Source organism: Eptesicus fuscus, chromosome 9 (genome assembly GCF_027574615.1).
Source record: "Eptesicus fuscus isolate TK198812 chromosome 9, DD_ASM_mEF_20220401, whole genome shotgun sequence".
NCBI lineage: Eukaryota > Metazoa > Chordata > Mammalia > Chiroptera > Vespertilionidae > Eptesicus > Eptesicus fuscus.
The window spans coordinates 26651545-26672415 of NC_072481.1; the positions used below are offsets into that span (position 1 = coordinate 26651545).

Genomic DNA, 20871 nt, shown 5'->3' on the forward strand with positions numbered 1-20871 from the left:
GGCTAATACACAGAGCAGAGAAGCTGAACAAAAGACACTAGGTTACCCAACTCTGAAACCCATCTAAACTCTTTCCATATTTGTAAGTCAATACATTCCTTTAATATTTATGAACCAGGAGGTCATGGTTAAATTCCCAGTCAGGGCACATGTCTGAGTTGTGGGCTCCATCCCCAGTATGGGGCATGCAGAAGGCAGCCAATCAATTATTCTCTCTCATCATTGAAGTTTCTCTCTCTCTCTCCCTCTCCTTTCCTCACTGAAATCAATAAAAATATATATTAATGCGTGTGCGTGTGTGTGTGTGTGTGTGTGTGTGTGTGTGTGTGTATATATATATATATATATATATATATATATATATATGTATGTGTGTGTGTGTGTATATATATATATATATATTTAAAATACTCAAAGAGTTTTCTGTTACTTTCGTTCAGAGTATCCTAACCTATACACCTAGCCCAGCCACTTACAAGTTGTCTGTCCCTGAGGAAGTTGCTGAGCTTCACATATCTGGAAAAAATGACCAATCAGAAAGCTATCACCCCCTCCATCCATTAGATCTTCTTGACTTTTTGACCACAACAGTCTCATAACTGGTCTTCCTGCCGAAGCCCTTGCCTCTATAGTCAACTTTCAATATGACATTGGAATACAGAAGGGAAGGCATTGAGTTTTTCAAAATCTGATCATGGTTATATGGCTAGAATATGGCAGAACTATAATCTGAACCAATCTTCTGTTCCTTCTTTAAAATTATCTGTACTTGAAAATCCAGACAATACCTACTTATCATCAATGTCATAATGATTAAATGAAAACTACAGCCTAGCGATGTAGGACACAAAATACAATAAATGCATTATATACTATACAGCCACTTCCCAGGGAACCTAGCAAAGAAAACTGGAGGGTCAAAGCAGGTTGTTTCTTAGCTGACTTTCTGAAAAACTATGAGGAAGTCCACCTCACCAAAAAGCAGTTAGTGAGACCCAAACATTTATTTGGATTTTCATCTTCTAATCTGAGGTTACCCAGTAGATTACCTGTATCACTGAGTACACTTTAGCTTTTGTGTTTTTATGTACAAAAATCTAAAACTAACTTTTAAAATTTTACATTATAAGTTATCTGTTTAAAACAAATAATCTAAACTGCTGTTTTTCAAGCATTACTTCTATTTCAGAATGTTCTATGCAGTCTTCTGGAGAATAAACTTTGAAGTAATAAAGAAAAAAAAAAGGGAGGCAGTAAAAATACCCTCCAGTGCTATGTAATCCACAATTTGGAACTCCTGTAATTCTCCTATACAATAAAAGGGTAATATACAAATTGTCCCTTCGACCAGAATTCAACCAGGGGGCAGGGCAGGCCCGCCAACCACCCATGGCCCCTCCCACTGGCCAGTCCCACCCCCAACTGCCCCACCCCCACCCCGATTGGGGACAGGCCAGCCGGCTAACCTCCCGCGTCCCCTCCCCACACCCGCCAGCAGATGGGCCCCATGCACAAATTCATGCACCAGGCCTCTAGTATAGAAATGAAGACTCAGAAGAAGGGCATCAGTAAACAGGTAGCAGATATTGGAGACTGACTCAGTACATGGGAGAAAAATAACTGACAACACAAAACAGGCACAATTCCCATTCAACAAATAGGATTCCCTTTCTGAATCCTGGCATCTAAAGAGAAATAAAGATATAAATAGGCAATGCATTAAATGTGCTTAAAAAGCCAGCCATTTTTAACAGCTACTTGAACATACATCACTATTTATTAGAGGTCTTCTGAGTGCTTTATAATTATTTCTCAAAATACCCCCAAGAAATCAAGTGACACATCTAATTGAACCAACTGTACTAACGTAAGAAATTAAAATAAGGCATTAATTTTTAAAGCCTGGTCTTACTGAACAACTGCTGAAATTCAGTGAGTGTTCTCAGTGGGCTTTGAATGGTCACAATGCCATTAATAAGAAGCACAAATAATAACAATAATAACTACAAATATAATAATTTGATTAAATTTTACCAATCCTATACATTTTCTTTTTGAGCACTTTAAAGAAACCAAAACAATGTTAATGCATGATAATTAAAAAGACCCTCGGTGCTTTGCATACACAAAAAAAAGTACTTTACAAATGTCAAACAAACAAAATTAAAACAAAAGAAATAGCTACATTTCATAATGAGATCTTTACCAGGGGGATTATTTTATACTGAAAGCTTTATTATATCAATCCTTAAAACAGTCAATGATGGACTAAATAAAGCTTGCTTATTCCTATTAAGACTAAAATGGGATGATCTACTTTACAAAGTATGAAAAAATTACTGATCAAATTTAAAAGAATTGTGGTATGTATTTTCTTAGTGCTAAGGGCATTCATTAAAACTCAATTGAAGTTGTCTATCATCCTCTTTATTTCCCCCTTCATCTTACTTGCCTCTTCCTGTGACAAATTTCACAAGACTTAAGGAGAAAAAGGCTTCCAAAGCAAGTGTCAGATATATGGCTTTTATTTATGGCTACATTGTATGTATGTATGCAGTGATAATTTAGAAAAGTTCTTAAAACTATGTGTAGAGCCAAACATATATTACACATATATGTCACTTCCTTAAGAGGGGCAAAGGGAAGAGACAGGTACAGTGGTCAGAAACAGAATGTTTACTGTAAACAATCTGCCAGTAGTACTGTCTGCTATCCAAAATTAGGGTTGCATTCAGCATAGTCTTATTTAATTGTTCCATTCACATAATATAATGTCAGTCAGCCCAGCAGCAATGTTTTTCTATCAAAGTAGAAACAATTTTTATAATTATAACTATACATAATGGCATAAAGAAGAACTTACTGGCATACTACCCTGCTTTAAATAAATTAAATTAAATTGAAGCAATCTGTTCAGTACATTTTTAAAAGACACTCAGAGGAAGGAGATCAGTAAAAAGACTCTCTGTTACTCACCTGTAACCCTCTCCTTCGTAGAATACTGGAATCATCCATAATAGGTATCAGACGATAAAAGCCACTCCCCAGACAGTCAACTAGTAGTGCCTACTTGCTTACCGCTGGGTGATGAGGCAATCAATCCCATTCTCCATGCTGCGCCCACTAACTACGGCTCCACTAAACCAGTTCTCTCTCAGTCCAGCATGAGTAGATAATCACTGCCTCACATCAATGCCACGTCTTTCTTCACAGCAGTACAGACAGATCTCATCTGAATCACCACCAAAACTGGGGAAAATATTTCTTTTCTTTTCCATGCATACCCCTTTGGTTGAAAATATCTGAAGTACCAAGAAAATGACAAAGGTTCAAAAAAAATTCCAATCTTTGATATCCTAACTTCACTGCTTATTAAAAAGGTTTAACAAACAACAGTCTCCACCTACAGCTATTAAGCTTATAAAATCCATGTCACGTTTTCCCTTCTAAAAACAAAACCACTCCACATGTTTTAAAAAAGATAACAATTCTTCAGAAATACAAAGAAAAACATATTATCCTGATGCCTGTGTTTTCGACTTAGCTGCCATAAAACCAGTTATTGTTTTGACTCAGTCGGCAAAATTCCTTTCATCCTTTGTACAGACAAAGCAAATGTCAGATTCTTTCGATACTGTCACAGGCTCTTTTGTTTCTTTATCTCTAGATACACTGTTCTTTACTTCTTGGACAGTCACGAAAGCCTCTTTCTTCAGAAGCTTAGATCATTGCTGAAGTCGGTTCCACTGCTCCTTTATGTCTGGAGGGGGCTAGTACATATGTGGTGAGCTCTGAGCATGGACAAATTCATTCATCTATTCATTGCTGACAGTACTGTCACAGGAAAAGCTCCCCATTCCGTCAGACTTCTAAAAGGACACAGCATGAAAAAGTCTAGTTTTACCCTGGCTTTAATAATCTCAGAACAATTTATTTGGTCACTGGCTGCCATTTTCAAAGCAGGTCTTCAGCCAAATTTAAAGATGTTCCTAGTCTCTTAATTTATAACTTAAAAATCATTTTTTTTAGAGCTCCAGAGTGAAAGATTAGCTCTCATGATTTTGTCATTTAAACGCTCCATAAGCAATGTTTTAAACTTTCCAATTCTATAGTAATCACCAGAATTCTAGAAAACACAGGAGGAAAGTGAGGAAAGTTGATTTTTTCTAATGAGTCACAATAAAAAAAAATTTAGCTAAGGCAACACTATATTTTTAGGAACACATTATCTACCAATTCACAGTTGTTTTTCTCCAAATTATAGGACATATTATAAATTATGAACTCACCAAAGGATTTCAAGAGATATTAATCCAAATTTCCTAATTTGAGAAATAAAGGTTAATATAAAGCACCCTGAATCAGGCTATTATACACTCTCAGGAATAAATATAGTAATAACTACAGAATGGGTTCAGACTGCATCCAACAACAAGGAAAAGCTGTCCCTCATATAATTATGGCAGCTGCACTAACAGTCTGGGACTTAAAAGAAAGTCTATTTACAAAATCTTTTTCTGGTATTCTTACAGCTGACTTAGTCACAAGAGCTGTAGCCACATTGCTGAAAATAGCACAGAAAGCAGGATCCACCTCCTTTTCATTCAGTGAAAAAACTTCTAATCCTTAACACAACCAGTGTGGTCTTTCATTGTTAGAGCTAATAAATCCACATCTCCATGGACTCCTTCCATCTGCTGCTTTAAACAACTAACAGCTGGATTATGTCCATGAGGAAAACAAACACAAGACCTGAACAGACAGCTTATTTGCATAGGGTGTGCTATCCACGAGATGAGTATCTGCAAAGTCACAGGCTTTTTTTTTAATTTTTTATTTTAGAGAGGAAGGGAGAAGGAGAGAGAGATAGAAATATCAATGGTGAGAGAAAATCATTTATCGGCTGTCTCCTGCACATCCCCTACTGGAGATTGAGCCTGCAACCCAGGAATGTGCCCTTGACTGAAATTGAACCCTGGACCCCTCAATCCACAGGCTGACGCTCTATCCACTGAGCCAAACCAGCTAGGGCAAGTCACAGCTTTTAAAGCTATAGAACCTCTCTATCAGAATAGATTGTATTAGCTAACTAAAACATATACACTGAGTGGCCAGATTATTATGATCTCTGAAAGCATAATATTATGATCTCTGAAAGCATAATAATCTGGCCACTCAGTGTATATCCTATATAATAAAAGGATAATATGCAAATTGTCCCCTCAACCAGGAGTTCGACCAGCAGGCAGGCCGGCCAAGCACCCAGGTCCCCTCCCCCTGGCCAGGCTGGCCAGACCCCACCCATGCACAAATTCATGCACCGGGCCTCATACACACACACACACACACACACACACACACACACACACACTGAGAGGCCAGATTATTATGCATTCAGAGATCATAATAATCTGGCCACTCAGTGTATATATTTATCAGCAGAGAGGAAGTAGAAGTGAGCCTCTAATCTGTTCCTCCTTATAGAAATATACATGGTACATTCTCATAAACTATTCAGAACAGTGATTCATAATTCAAACTCTTCATTCATTTACTAATTCAGGAATCATTTATTATGCCAAGCAATAAGATGGGCATGGGGAAAGATTACCAAGATTAATACTACCCATAGACTAATAATTCTATTCTAGAAGAGTTTGAATTCAATGGGAAAGCCAAATGCAAACAAGTAATTATAATGCAATGTGAAAAGTATGACAAAGTGCTAAAGGAGTGTCAAAGTTGTTCATTACATGGGAAAATTTACAAAAAAGTTTCTAATGGAAGTGTTATCTGGTTGCTGAAAATAAAGACAATAAAGATAATGGCAGGAGTTGAGAGGAGTAGGAAAATTTATGCCTGATGATATTATCTATCTATATATATAAAAGGCTAATATGCAAAGTGTCCCCTTAGGAGTTCGACTGGTAGTTTGATCACTCGCTATGACGTGCACTGACCACCAGGGGGGGGGGTGAGGAATGAAGGAAGGCCCCAGCCGTCAGCCGGAAAGCCCCGATCGGCCCTGATCGCCAGCCAGGCCTAGGGACCCTTCCTGGGCACGAATTTCGTGCACCAGGCCTCTAGTCTAACATAAAAGGGGAGGAATAATTAGGTGGTTAGTAAATACAGCAACCAGAAAGGGAAGGGTTTAGACATATGGATTGATAAGAAAAATTACCCTAATGGTTCATATTGAATAAATTTGATTTATAAATGATGTGATAATTTAGCTGAAATGCCTTATTTTATAACTAGACAAATGAGGGCCCTACTATACAATTTCTTAGCAGGGGATATAACCTGCTCAGAAATTATATAGTAGAAACTTGAACTCGTTTCTGCTAGAACATGCAGCTTTCTAAACAGAACAGATAGAGATTTTCTTGTCCCAGAATGAATGAGTAGAACAATTTCATCAACTTCTCTACTATACATTAATTTGGTGTTAATAAGACTATCTGGCAATGAACTACCATGAGTTGTAGAGGTTCCAAGTTCAGTGCTTTGCTCTGTGTGCAGTGTTACATGCAGTGACTGTGATAGGCCTGGTGAAAACGCCCCCTTCAGGATTTAAGTTTTGTAACAAAAGTTAATTTTCTCATTGTGCCTACCTTCGTTTGTTTACCATGTAAAGGAATACAGTGGGTGCAATTGCATTGCTAGTCCCAAATTAGGTTCATGAAGTAATCACTACCAGAATAAAAATTCAGTGTTTAAAATAACTAAGTCCTAGCCAGATGAATAGGGTAAGAAAAAGATATAAAAGGCATACAGATTGAAGACAAACTGTCCGATTTGAAAATGACATGGTTGACATGTAGAAAATCTCAAAGAATCTACAAAAAACTCCTAAACTAATAAATGAGTTTGACAAATTCACAGGATAAAAGCCCAATGCACAAAATCAACAGTATTCTTATATACCAGAAACGAACATGTAGAAACTAAAAGCTAAAATACAATACCACTTACAATCAGAAAAAAAAAGGATTTCATCTCACTTCCCCCCCCACACACACACCCCCCTCAGGTAACCTCTCTTAATTTTTAGCTACACTTGAAATAAATTGCCAAGGCTAAGAGACTAAGATTGGTATAATCTGACAAAACATATTCAAAATATGCATGCTGAAAATTACAAAATGCTGATTAAAGAAAACAAAGGTTTAAATAAATGGGAGAGACACACTGTATTAGTGGGTTAGAAGACTAAAATAGTAAAAATACCAATTCTCCCCCAAAACTTATCTATAGGTCTAATGCAACTCCTATCAAAATCCCAGCAAAAATTTTTGTTGACATAAACACACTTACTTTGAGAATAGTCCTATAGATTAATGAAACAATATAGAACCTAGAAATAGATGTATACAAATATGCACATTTTTTTTGACAAAAGTATAAAAGCAAATCAATAGAAAAAGGACAGACCTTTCATAAACTGCACTGGACATCAGTAAGATCAATCAATCAAGCAAGCAAGCAATCCAACCTACACCTCACAAAAATTAACTCTACATAAATCATAGATTTAAACGTAAAATTAAAAACTATAAAAAGTTTATAAGAAAACATAAGAGAGAGAGAGTCCAAGATGGTAGGGGGGAGTAGGTAGAAGTTATGCTCACCTCCTCCCAAATCAGAAATACAACTAAATTATAGAACAATCAACCTGAAGTCTAGCTGAAGAGAAGTCTTATAAGGACATAGAGAAGCAGCCACGTGGAGACGAGTAGAAAGGGCGAAGAAAGGAAAGGGGCTAGTCCCGCACACATGTACAGCAGTTGAAAATCCAGAGGGAATATCTCAACTGCAGGCGTCCACCCGATGAGGAGCAAGGGGTTTCAACCCCATGCTGGGCTGCCAGCCCTGGGAAGAGGAGCCCACAAACACCTGGCTGTGAAGGTCAGTGGGGTTTCCGACTGTCATGGTGAGACAAGAGACTGCAAGAAACCCAGGTGCCCTTTTATAGGACCAGTGCACAAAATCACATTCACAGGCACTCACCCTGGCCCCCTGTGGAGGGACAGTAGCTCAGAGCAGACTGGAGTCATACAGGGAGAGACTGGTTTGTGCAGCATTTGGGAGAGGGCTAGAGGAACAGCTGTCAATGTACCTGTGCTGAGTCCTTTTCCCACACCACCCAAAGACAGTATCTTTCCTTAGTCCGGCACTCTCCTCCAAAGAGCATCAGCCTGGGGAGATGTACTAGCTCTACCTTCCCGACTCCCTGGGGGCCCATGCTGCCACACTTGCACCCTGCAGAGGAATCAGCTAGCTGCAGCCAGCCTGGGCTCACTGCCTACCCTTTCTTGGAAGGCTCTTAAGGAGATCGGGACAGACTCAGGGGGTGTCAGAGATACACAGGGAGAGACTGAGTGGAGTGGCTCTAGGGCAAGGTCCATTCCCTGCCCCCCACACGCCCTGACTGGCGCCACTGGTACTGTGCAGAACCCTCCCTCCACAAAACCAAATCTTAATCTGTTTTAGCCTGATGAACTCTACTGGTCTCACCCTGATGACTCACTGAGACCCCACTCCATTGCAAAGGTACATAGGCCCCAGGGAAAAGGGGGTGGCTAATCTCAGTGTACCCTGAGACTTTTGCTGAGTGACCTCAGACCCAGCACTGGTGCCAAGTTTGAATCTGTATCAATCTGGTGAATACCATCACCCTACCTGATGACTCACTGAGAACCTGCTTCGTGTAACTCATATAACACCAGAGGCTCTTTCAGTGGCCGAGCTAATAGGCAGCTGGCAGGTGGAGGCAAATCTTGGAGTGCCTTGAGCCTTTTGCTGACCTGCCCCAGGCTCAATACTGGTGGAAGCCGGGCTTGGTGAGTAACTTGGATCCTCCCATGCACACCCAGGTTCAGCAGAGGCAGCCACAAACTGTGGATCACTTTATAGTTCCAACTAGGTAGCCCAGGGCTGGTCACAGGCAGCATCTTACACTGACCTGCACCATAATCCCTTCCAAGAGGCCCCAGAACCAACATACCTGGTGGTGGGATTCAGACCACATTAGGGCACTACCTAATTAGCTCCACAAAAAGCACACACCCAAAGGGAGATCTCAGCAGGCACCAGACGTTGCTAGGGTAAATTCCACTGCATAGGGTCAGCCCCAACACAGCAGCTCCTACACTGTGGTCAGGGTCAATCTTCATAGTCAACCAGCCCAAGGCTCAACCCCACCCATGGACGGGCCAACAACAATCAAGACTCAACTACAACAGAAGGGTTCACATAACCCACACAAGGGACATTCCTGGAGCACCTAGCTCAGGTGATCAGGGAGATTACACCACTGAGCCGCACAAGACACCTACTACATAAGGCCATTATACCAAGACTGCAAGGCACAGCAGACCTACCTAATACACAGAAACAAACACAGAGAAGCAGCCAAAATATCATGCCCCCAAAGAAAAGAACAGGAGAAATCTCCAGAAAAAAAAAAAAAAAAGAACTAAATGAAATGGAAGCAAGCAAGTCCAGATACAGAGTTCAAAAAAATGGTTATAAGAATGCTCAAGGAACTTAGGGGAAGAATGGATGAACTCAGTGAGAACTTAAAAAGATGCTAAGCATAAAAAAGGACACAACCATAAAAAAAGTCAGAAATAAAAAATATAATATCTGAAATTAAAAAGTACACTAAAAGAAATTAACAGCAGATTAGATGAAACAGAGGATCAAGTCAGAGATTTGGAAGACAAGATAGCAGAAAACATTCAAGCAACCAAAAAGAAAAAAAGAATTTTAAAAAATGAATTTAGCTTAGACTTCTGGGACAATATCAACTATAACAACATCTGAATCATAGGGATACCAGAAAGAGAAGAAAGCATGGGATTAAGAATCTATTTAAAGAAATGATAACTGAAAACTTCCCTAACTTGGTGAAAGAAAAAAAGACACAAGTCCAGGAAGCACAGAGAGTCCCAAAGAGGCACACACCAAGACATATCATAATTAAAATGGCAAAGGTTAAAGACAAAGAATCTTAAAAGCAGCAACAGGGAGAACAATTTTGCAAGAAACAAACCTTGCTACCACGAAACCACTTGAAACCAGAATTATTAAACAAAAAGTTTACAAATAACTATTTGCTCTCTACCTTATTTTCTAAAAGAACTTTAACTTATAATTTATATATACAAATTTTAAATTAAGCTATAGTAAATGCTATATTTACATTTATTTTATTAAGCCAGAAAACTGTGGAATAATAGAATTTCTGAATTACAAGAAATGGTTTCTGGGATGAAGACAATCTCAAAATAGATTTATGAAAAAAATTAGCAATGATTTGACCAAAATTGCAATATGATTTAACATAAAGTAATTCATAGTCAAAACTATATATGTAAGCTCAATATTTTTAAAAAGTTGTAAGATATACAGGGTATCATCCACTTGCCCCCGCAAGATCATCCCCTGTACCTCAAACTGCAGGATCATTATGAACTACATCCACAGGTCGCCCTGCCCTCTTCTGTCCAGATGGGGTCAACCAATAAGTAGCACCAGCAGGAGATCACAGAAAGAAAAGAGGGTAAGGGAGAGTGTCAGGGACAATTTATTCTCCTTGGTTGGTCCCTGCTGGGTCATGTTAGGCTGGCTACATCCCACTACTACAAGTCATATCAATTGTCAGGTTGTCCTCTATACACAGCCACCTCTGTCTCCCAAGTTCCAAGCATTACTTCCTGCCCTCATCCTTTCTCCAACGCTAGGTAATAGCAACAGTTTACTATTAAGCAGAAGGCTCTATGTGTATATTGTCAGTTCACTATACTCTACTCATATCCCTTTATTATAAGACTAGAGGCCCGGTGCATGAAATTCGTGCATGGGTATGGTCCCTAGGCCTGGCCTGTGATCAGGGCCATCTTCCCCAGCTGTCTGCAGCCGGCCCTGCCCCCCGCTGCCACCCACCCCCGGTTCCCCGTTCGCCATCGGGTGATAGGTGCCTGATGGCCGGGGGAAGGGACCAAGAGGTCGGCTGTTCCCACCCGCTCACCGGCTCCACCCCCACTGCGAGTGGCCATGAGGCAATCAGAGCCTGCCAGCCAGGGAAAGGGACCAAAAGGTGGTCAGTGCACCTCATAGTGACTGGTCCAGCAGTCGTTCTGGTCATTCTGCAATTAGGGTCAATTTGCATATTACCCTTTTATTATATAAGATCATAATTTGTCTGTTCTGTTTCCTTCCAGGAACCTGACCAATATGTGGACTAAAATTAAATGTATTTTCATTTTTATTTGCATACTCTACAGAATAGAAATTCCTTTCAACTCGCAGAGAAATTTTTATGAAATAAGAATTATGTAACTTATATACTAATATGCATAGCCCATGAACATGGACAATCGGGTAGTGAAGATTTGGGTGGGTGGGTAGGGACTGGGAAGAGGGGGGAAGGGGTGAAAATGGAAGAGATCTGTAACACTATCAACAATAAAAAATGTAGAAAGAAAGACAGGACCAAGTAAACCTCTCCCTACATATAATCCTAATAAAAATCTTCAATATCTGAATAGTTGAGAAAATTATCAATAAATCCAACCAAAAACTGCAATTCAAATAACCCAACCTGCCAAAGACTTTTCTTTCCACTTATGTACAACTCTTAAAATAGACTTCAAAATCAGACCTACCTGTCCTAGCTGCTTTAACTCAGTGGATAGGGCATCAGCCTATAGACTGAAGGGTCCTGGTTTTGATTCTGGTCAAGGGCACATACCTTGATTGCAGGCTCCTCCCCACCCTGGGGTCCTGGTCAGGGTTCGGGTAGGAGGCAAAGAATCGATGTGTTTCTCTCACATCAATATTTCTCTCTGTCTCTCCCCACCCCCCACCCCCCACCCCCCCCCCCCGCCACTTCCACTCTCTCTAAAAATCAATGGAAAAATATCTTCGCGTGAGGATTAAAAAAAAAAAAATCAGACCTGCCTGGTTTTGAATTCCTGCTCTAACATTCACTTACAGCAAAGTGTTTAACTTTGCTTTGTTCACTATTGTATTCCAGGCACCTAGTACAATGGTGATATATAGGAGGTACTTCATAAATATTTGTGAGATGAACGAACAAATGAACAAATTCCTGCGAGCCTGAAATTTCCTCACCTGTAAAGTAAGATAATTACAACTACCTCAAAAAGTTCCTGAGAAAATAAGGAATATATGTATGCAAAAGAACTTAGGTGTAGTGTCTAGTAAATATTAATTTTCTATCCCAACTTAATAGTAAACTGTTGCTATTACCTATTAGAGAAATTATTAATATCTCTAATAATTTGACTGTTTCAAGACAGAATATACCAATATCAGAACGTTTCAATCTTTCCTCAATATTGTTAAATAAACCTATGCATAGCAATACATGACATTAAAGGCTCAATTAAAAGACTTCATGTACAAAATTTATAAAACAGAAAATCTAGTTATAAATTTTAACTACTGATTTAATAATACCATTTTTACACATATAAAACTTTGTGCAGACTCTCTCTAAAAATCAATGGAAAAATAACCTTGAGGAGGAACCAAGATGGCGGCATAGTTAAACAACTAATCTGCTGCCTCACACAACAATTTCAAAAATACAACTAAAAGACAAAACATCTACCACCCAGAACCACGGGAAAGCTGGCTGAGTGGAAGATATACAGCTAAGAAGAGAAAGGAGCACAAACGCTGAAAAGCTGAGGTACGGAGGCACGCGAATCGGGCCAGCGGCGGGCGGTTGGGTGCGCGGCTTTTCTTCAACCCGCAGGGAGACAAGCTCCCGATCACTCTGAAATCCAGTTTCTGGGGACACTCGGGGGACCCAGACACCTACGGGGAGAAGCTGGACTCTCGGCCATCGGGTCGGAAAGTGAGAGTGACTTTTTTGCAGTGGTGCGCCCAGCAATCATTGTTTACTGCGCTGGAGCGCGGGGCGCAGGGACTTGGAAACGTGGAAAGGCAGAGAGGGCTGACGGCAGCCATCGCCGTTGGCCACGCCCCAGCCTAGTGAAGCCCTGAGACCCCGCCCAGCCCTGAGGCCCCGCCCCGCACATTCTACAAACCCGCCCAGGCTCCACACAACGGCTTTTGCATATAAATGGCCTGTTCTGTGACAGCTCAACCAAATTAACTGTAGCTCTAGTCAGACTGCTCCAAATCCGCCCAAGCAAAGGAGGAGAAAACTAGCTCTTGCTGTAGCTCCTGCTGGGGGACACACAGTACACAAGGGTACACCAAGAGTGTCCACCTCAAGTAACTGGGAGGCTGACCCGTTGAACCAATAGGACACCTAGTACACAAAGCTACCCTACCAACTCAGGGAAGCAGCGAAAATGAGAAGGCAAGGAAACAGATCCCAAACCAAAGAAATGGAGGAGAACAAGCGACTGGACATAGAGTTCAAAACCACGGTTATAAGGTTTTTCAAGAATTTCATGGAAAAGGCCGATAAATTCCATGAGGACCAACTAGCAATTAAACATACACTGACTGAGATAAAAAATATTATACAGAGACCCAAAAGCAGACTAGAGGATTGCAAGAATCAACTCAAAGATTTGGAATACAAAGAGGCCAAGGACACTCCTCCAGAGAAGCATGAAGAGAAGAGAATTCAGAAAGTTGAAGATAGTGTAAGAAGCCTCTGGGACAACTTCAAGCGAACCAACATCAGAATTATGGGGGTACCAGAAGAAGAGAGAGAGCAAGATGCTGAAAACCTATTTGAAGAAATAATGAACGAAAACTTCCCCCACCTGATGAAAGAAATAGACTTACAAGTCCAGGAAGCGCACAGAACCCCAAACAAAAGGAATCCAAAGAGGACCACACCAAGACACATCATAATTAAAATGCCAAGAGCAAAAGACAAAGAGAGAATCTTACAAGCAGCAAGAGAAAAACAGTTAGTTACCTACAAGGGAGCTCCCATACGATTATCAGCTAATTTCTCAACAGAAACCATGCAGGCCAGACGGGAGTGGCAAGAAATATTCAAAGTGATGAATAGCAGGAACCTACAACCAAGACTACTCTACCCAGCAAAGTTATCATTCAGAATTGAAGGGCAGATAAAGAGCTTCACAGATAAGAAAAAGCTAAAGGAGTTCATCACCACCAAACCAGCATTATATGAAATGCTGAAAGGTATTCTTTAAAAAGAGGAAAAAGAAGAAGAAAGATAAAAATTATGAACAACAAATACATATCTATCAACAAGTGAATCTAAAAGTCAAGTGAATTAAAAATCTGAGGAACAGAATAAACTGGTGAACTTAATAGAATCAGAGGCCTAGAATGGGAGTGGATTGATAATTCTCAGGGGGAAAGGGGTGTCTGTGTGGGGAGTATGGGAAGAGACTGGACAAAAATCATACACCTATGGATAAGGACAGTGGGGGGGAGGGGGGAGATAAGGGAAGAGGGGGGTGGGAACTGGGTGGTGGGGAGATATGTGGGGAAAAAGGAGAAACAATTGTAATCTGAACAATAAAGATTCATTAAAAAAAAAAAAAAAAACTTTGTGCAAAGCTTGCATAAACTTTCTGTCATGTATTCCAAACCCTAAATAAATTTAGTAAGATGTCTTTCAATAGTCTCAGTAAACTGATTTATATTTTAAAAAATAATTTTAAGTGCCTTTTTAAAATACCAAAGCCACTATTTTTTAAGGCAGTACACCTTAGATTCTTTACAAATTATCACAGAAGATATAATTAAAATGTTTAACAATCTAAAATTCAGCTCCAATTTGTTCAGGCAAAATAATTAGTCTGTTCTTTTGCTTCTCTCTTAAGAATTCTCTTGAGAATAAGCAACTAGGCTGCTAATAGTCTGTTCAATCTCATGAAACTCTCCCAACTTTTTATTTTAAAATCTCTTATGAAATATTACTCTTATACCTTTGAAATGACACTAGGTGGCATTAGAAACATGTTCCTCTTATAAAAAAGAAAATGGAAAGTACAACAATTCTCAAGTTAATAGGCAGTGAGTGCACTTAACCTAAACTCCTAAAATTCTTATTAAGTTGAATACTTCACTATCTTATACTATTTGCCCTTTCACATATAAATTGTTCATGTTTCCCTATATTCCTTTTCATTCTCTGCATTTTCTTGCATGATGACTTATTTCACAGCTTCCAAATCCCTATCTATAGTTCTAAAACTGACCTCCTTTACTCCAGATGTCTGTTTCTAAGAATATCTAACAAATGGATAACAACATGCAAAAGAATTAATTTGGACACCCTCCCTATTTATACAAAAGTTCATTTTAAATGGATCAGTGAAGTAAATATATGAACTAAAACCATAAAACTCATAATAGATAGCATAGGGATAAATCTTCCTGACCTGTTATCTGGCAATGAATTCTTAGATATGAGACCAAAAGCACAAGCAACAAAAGGAAAAAAAAGATAAATTTGACTTCAAAAATTTTATGTATCAAAGGACATTATAATGAAAGTGAAAAGATATACAGAATGAAAAATAACCTTAAATCATAGGTCTGATAAGGGTCTAGTATCAAGAATAAATAACTCTTACAACTCAATAACAAAAGGACAAACAACATAATTATTTGTTTTACTTTAAATTATTTTTATTTTTCAATTATAGTTGACATACAATATTATATTAGTTTCAGGCATACAACCCAGTGATTAGATATTATATAACTTACTACGTGATCATCCCAATAAATCTCATGATGATCTGACACCATACATAGTTATTACAATATTGACTATACTCTCTATACTGTACTTTACTATTGTAACTATGACTAGTCTGTAACTACCAATTTGTACTTCTTAATCCTTTCACCTTTTCACTCATCCCTGCCAACACTCCTCCCATCTGGCAACTGTCAAAATATTTTCTTTTTCTTTAATATGTTTTTATTAATTTCAGAAAGAAGGGAGAGGGAGAAAGATAAAAACATCAATGAGTAAGAATCATTAATCAGCTGCCACTTGCATGCCCCCTACTGGGATCAAGCCCACAACCCAGGCATGTGCCCTGACCAGGAATTGAACCATGACCTCCTGGTTCATGGGTCGAAGCTCAACCACTGACCCACACTGGCCAGGCCAAAATATTTTCTGTATCCATGAATCTGTTTCTGTTTTGCTTGTCAGTTTATTTTGTTCATTCAATTGTTGATAGATATGTATTTATTGCCATTTTATTGTTAGTATTTTTTCTTTTTCCTTCTTCTTAAAGAAGACCCTTTAATATTTCATGTAATACTGGTTTGGTGGTAATGTACTCCTTTAGCTTTTTCTTATCTAGGAAGCTCATGTCCTTCAATTCTAAATGATAGCTTTATTGGGTGATCTTGGTCCTTCCTTTTCATCACTGAATATTTCTTGCCAATCCCTTCTGAACTGCAAAGTTTCTGTTCAGAAATCAGCTGACAGTTTTATGGGAGCTCCCTTCTAGGTAACTAACTGCTTTTCTCTTGATGCTTTTAAGATTCTTTGTCTTTAACCTTTGCCATTTTAATTATGATGTGTCTTGGTATGGACCTCTTTGGGTTCATCTTGCTTGGGACTCTGTGCTTCCTGAACTTGTATGCCTATTTCCTTCACTAGGTTAAGGAAGTTTTCTGTCATTACTTTTTCAAATAGATTTTCAATTTCTTGCTTTCTCTCTTCTCTTTCCAGCACCCCCATGATGCAAATGTTGGCATGCTTAAAGTCCCAGGGCACCTTATACTACCCTCATTTTTTTTGGATTTTTTTGTTCTGATTGGATATTTTCTACTTCCCTATCTTCCAAATATCTAATTTGATCCTTTGCTTCATCTACTCCAATGTATTCTTCATTTCTGACTAGTTCTTTTTTTATTTTCTAACTAGAGGCCCAGTGCACAAAATTCATGCACGGGATGGGGGGGTATCCCTCAGCCTGGCCTGCACCCTCTCCAATCCAGGACACCTCAGGGATGTCCGACTGGGCCTAAACTGGCAGTCGAATATCCCTCTCACAATCCAGGACCACTGGCTCCTAAACGGTTGTCTGCCTGCCTGCCTGATCGCCCCTACCCCTCTGCCTGCCTGCCTGCCTGCCTTGTTGCCCCTAACCACCTCTGCCTACCCTAACCACCTCTGCCTGCTGCCTGATCGCCCCTAACTGCTCCACTGCCTGCCTGATCGCCCCTAACTGCCTCTGCCTCGGCCTCCACCACCACAGCTTTGTCCAGAATGACATTCGGAAGGTCGTTTGGTCTAATTAGCGTATTATGCTTTTATTAGTATAGATTCTGTTTTATGTTTCCTATCTCTTGTTGAAGTTCTCACTAAGTTCATCTACTTTCCATAAAGTCCATTGAGCGTACTTATAACCAGTGTCTTGAACTTTGCATCTAGTAGATTGTCTCCATTTTGTTTAGTTCTTTTTTTCCAGAGTTTTGTTCAGTTCTTTTTTTCTGGAGTTTTGTTCTCTTCTTCCATTTGAGAAATGTTTGTCTCCTCATTTTGGCAGCCTCCTGTGTTTGTTTCTATATATTAGGTAGAACTGCTATGTCTCCCAGGCCTGGTAGAGTGGCCTAATGTATTAAGTATCCTGTAGGTCCAGTGGCATGGTCTCCCAGTTCACCCGAGCTGAGCACTCCAAGTGTGTGTGTCCCTTACCCCTGATGTGTGGGCTGTGCATAACCTTCTGTTGTAGTTGACCCTTGATTGCTGTTGGCACATCAATGGGAGGAATTTACCCCCAGGCTGATGGGCTGTGAGGACTGACTGCAACCACTGTGGAGGGGCCCAGTCCACGGAGCAGGACTTACTTCAGTGGGGCTCCGGTGCCCACTGAGTTTGCCGCTTGAGTGTGTTGTTTGTGGAGGTGGTTGGGGGTGCTTCTATGTGGTATGAAGCTGTCCACCTGATGCACTAGTTCTGGGCCTCCTGGAGGTGCAGGCAGGTTTCAGCCACCACCTATGTTCTACCTGGGGCCACCTGGCATGAGCTACAAAGCGATCTGCATATAGCTGCTATTTGTGCTAGGCTGGGAGGTGCCCAGAAGAGGCCAAGCTACAAACCAAGGCCAGCTGCAGTTTGTCCTGGGCCTGGGGTCACTTAGAGAAACATATGAGGCACACTGAAACCATATGCTGCTTGCTAGAGAAATTTTAGGTAAGTGTGAAGCATGAGCCAAGGCAGGTTGTTCGTATGGAAAAGTCACTGGAAACAGCTTGGGTGGGTCCAAAAGTGGGATTGGGTGGGGGTTCTGAGAATCACCAGAGTGGGACAAACCATGATAGCCAGACTAATGGAGAGTCAGATATGGCTCCTGCCTACTGGCTTTGTGGGGGGAGGTCTCAGAAAAGGAACAGTGGCCTCTGACAGCACTTCTGTCAGGGAGAAAGCTGCCCCTCCAGCTCTTGACCTGATGCCAGACAATTCAGTTCCTCCCGTATGTCTCTGGTGCCTTCTGAGCTACTGCCCCACCACTGGAGCTCAGAGGGAGTGAGTCCAAGTTAAGTCCATGTACAAGCCCTTTAAGAACACCTGGGGACTCCAGGAGCCCTCAGCAACCATCCCTGCTAGCCTTTACAGCCAAAAGTTATGGAGACCTCTCTTCCTGGCGCTGGGAACCCTAGTGTGGGGCTGGGACCCCTCACTTCATACTGAATTTTTTCATAACTCTCAGTACATAATTAGTATCAGTGACAGTACAAGAGAACAGTCAGAATATATTCAATTAAATTCCATTATTTTTCTATTCTTCACTTTGAGAAATTAAACTACCCAAATCCTAAAAAGGAAAATAATAGATGTGGCAACGACAAATGACAATCAATGATTTATTCATAAAGCAAGGGACCAGCTTTACTAACACTTACCAAACCAGCGGTAAGAGAAGGTGCAGACTGTCCAAGGGACTGATTCCTCATTCGAACCAGGTTTGATGCTTCTCCTGAAGACTGCCAAGTCGCCTGTCCCACACTGCTATGTACACTGCTGGACAAGGGGAGCAGCTGCTTACCTTCAAATAAAAGGTTTAGAAAATATACCTGTAATTATTTTAATTAATTAATGAAAAATATAATGATATCAACTGGATAAAAGTGTATTGATCCAAAACAAAGTCAAGTTCCTCCATATCCATTTCAGAATCTGTAGCCCTTTAAAAATTCCAACCGTCTTGGTGGTGGTGAGAATTCCAAATGGAATACTAACTAAACTATTTAAAATTCTCTGTAATATCTACCACCATGCCACCTCTTACCCCTCACCCTGAGACCTGACCTAGCAGGCTAGGAGTTTTCCATTCTTTTCCATCCTGTTTCGTTTTTCACCAACTCAGTGCAACATGTCAGTCTTCTAGTTTGGCCCTTAGGTTTCCAGAAGACAAACACTGAATCTATACTGCTCTTTCAAGACTCCATGTGTTCAGCCAGGACTGACTACCTTAATCCCATTGAAAGACTACAAGAAAGTCACTTAATAAAGACTAAGTATCTAGAATTGCAATGATTTTCTAATTGAGATACAAGTCTCATTTCAATCCCTTCCTCCACACCATTCTTCACGTTGCTGGTAGTGATCTAACCAAAACAAATGTGGTCCTGTCATTCCCTTCCTTAAAAATGTCTAAGACTGCCTACTATTTAAAGAATTAAGACAAACTTTTAAAAATACTAAAAGGATCCTCCATAAATCGATTTACTTCCTGGCCTTATCTCCTTCAGGTGTTCCATGCCCATTCCCTCACTAACCTTCAATTTATGCCCTGCACTTTCACCTGGCTTTATCTTGATCACCCAATTCACTTGGAAATACTTCCTCTTCCTGGCAAAATTCTATTCGTAATGGAAATAACCACTATAATAAAGATATAAGCAAAAGAAGGTCTGGTTTTGGTTTTTCTACTACATACTCTTTTAATGCAAACCAAACTGACAAGTTATTTAGAGAGCAATTTAGCAAAACTTATAAAAATGTTGATTTGAATATGTTTGGCCCCAGCATTCCACTTGTAGAAATGTAGTATAAAGAAAAAATATATATACAGACCAGGGTGTTCATCTTAGTGATTCTCACCAAAATAATATTAGAAATAAGTGTTCATTACAAGTTAAAGAAATTATAATATTTCCACATAATAAAATACTAAACCCAGTAAATATAATGAGGCAGCTCAACATTTAATTAAGAGAGAAATGCTCAATAGTTCCTGTTTAGTGAAAAATGCAGAAAGTATGTAGCATATGATGCCATTTTTTAAAATAAAAGTTTGTATATATTTTAAATCATTGTTAAATGTATGTTGAAATACACTGAGTGGTCAGATTATTATGATCTCTGAACGCATAATAATCTGGCCACTCAGTGTATATCTTATATAATAAAAGGCTAATATGCAAATTGTCCCCTTGACCAGGAGTTCGACCAGCAGGCAGGACGGCCAAGCGCCCATGTCCCCTCCCCTGGCCAAGCTGGCCGGACCCCACCCATGCACGAATTCATGCACTGGGCCTCTAATACACACACACACACACACACACACACACACACACACACACACAGAGTGGCCAGATTATTATGCGTTCAGAGATCATAATAATCTGGCCACTTGGTGTATAATGGAATATATGTAAGTGGGTTTTGAGGGAGGGAAACAGAAGAAAGTAATGATTAAGGACTTTTCCTTTTTCCTATAGCCTCTGCTTCAAAGGGTGATTTAAAAGGAGGCTCAGTGCCTAGTAATTCACACAAAGGTAAACAACCTGGATATTTATGCAAATATACTTCAGAACATGCAGCAGTATAGACTACTGATAACAGCCCAACAAGGTACATGCTGTTATTTACGCAAGGTCACACAATTAATGGGTCCA

General features: G+C 39.9%; 1 protein-coding gene across 4 annotated transcripts in view; it reads right to left on the reverse strand.

Moving 5' to 3' along the window:
• MAST2 (microtubule associated serine/threonine kinase 2) overlaps nt 1-20871 on the reverse strand; it is a 171208-nt gene that overhangs the window by 114587 nt on the left and 35750 nt on the right. For all 4 annotated transcript variants that reach the window (XM_054720570.1, XM_054720569.1, XM_054720568.1 and 1 more), the window contains exon 3: nt 18874-19016. In XM_054720570.1, the coding sequence (XP_054576545.1) occupies nt 18874-19016 (143 nt within the window). The remainder of the gene's footprint in view (nt 1-18873; nt 19017-20871) is intronic.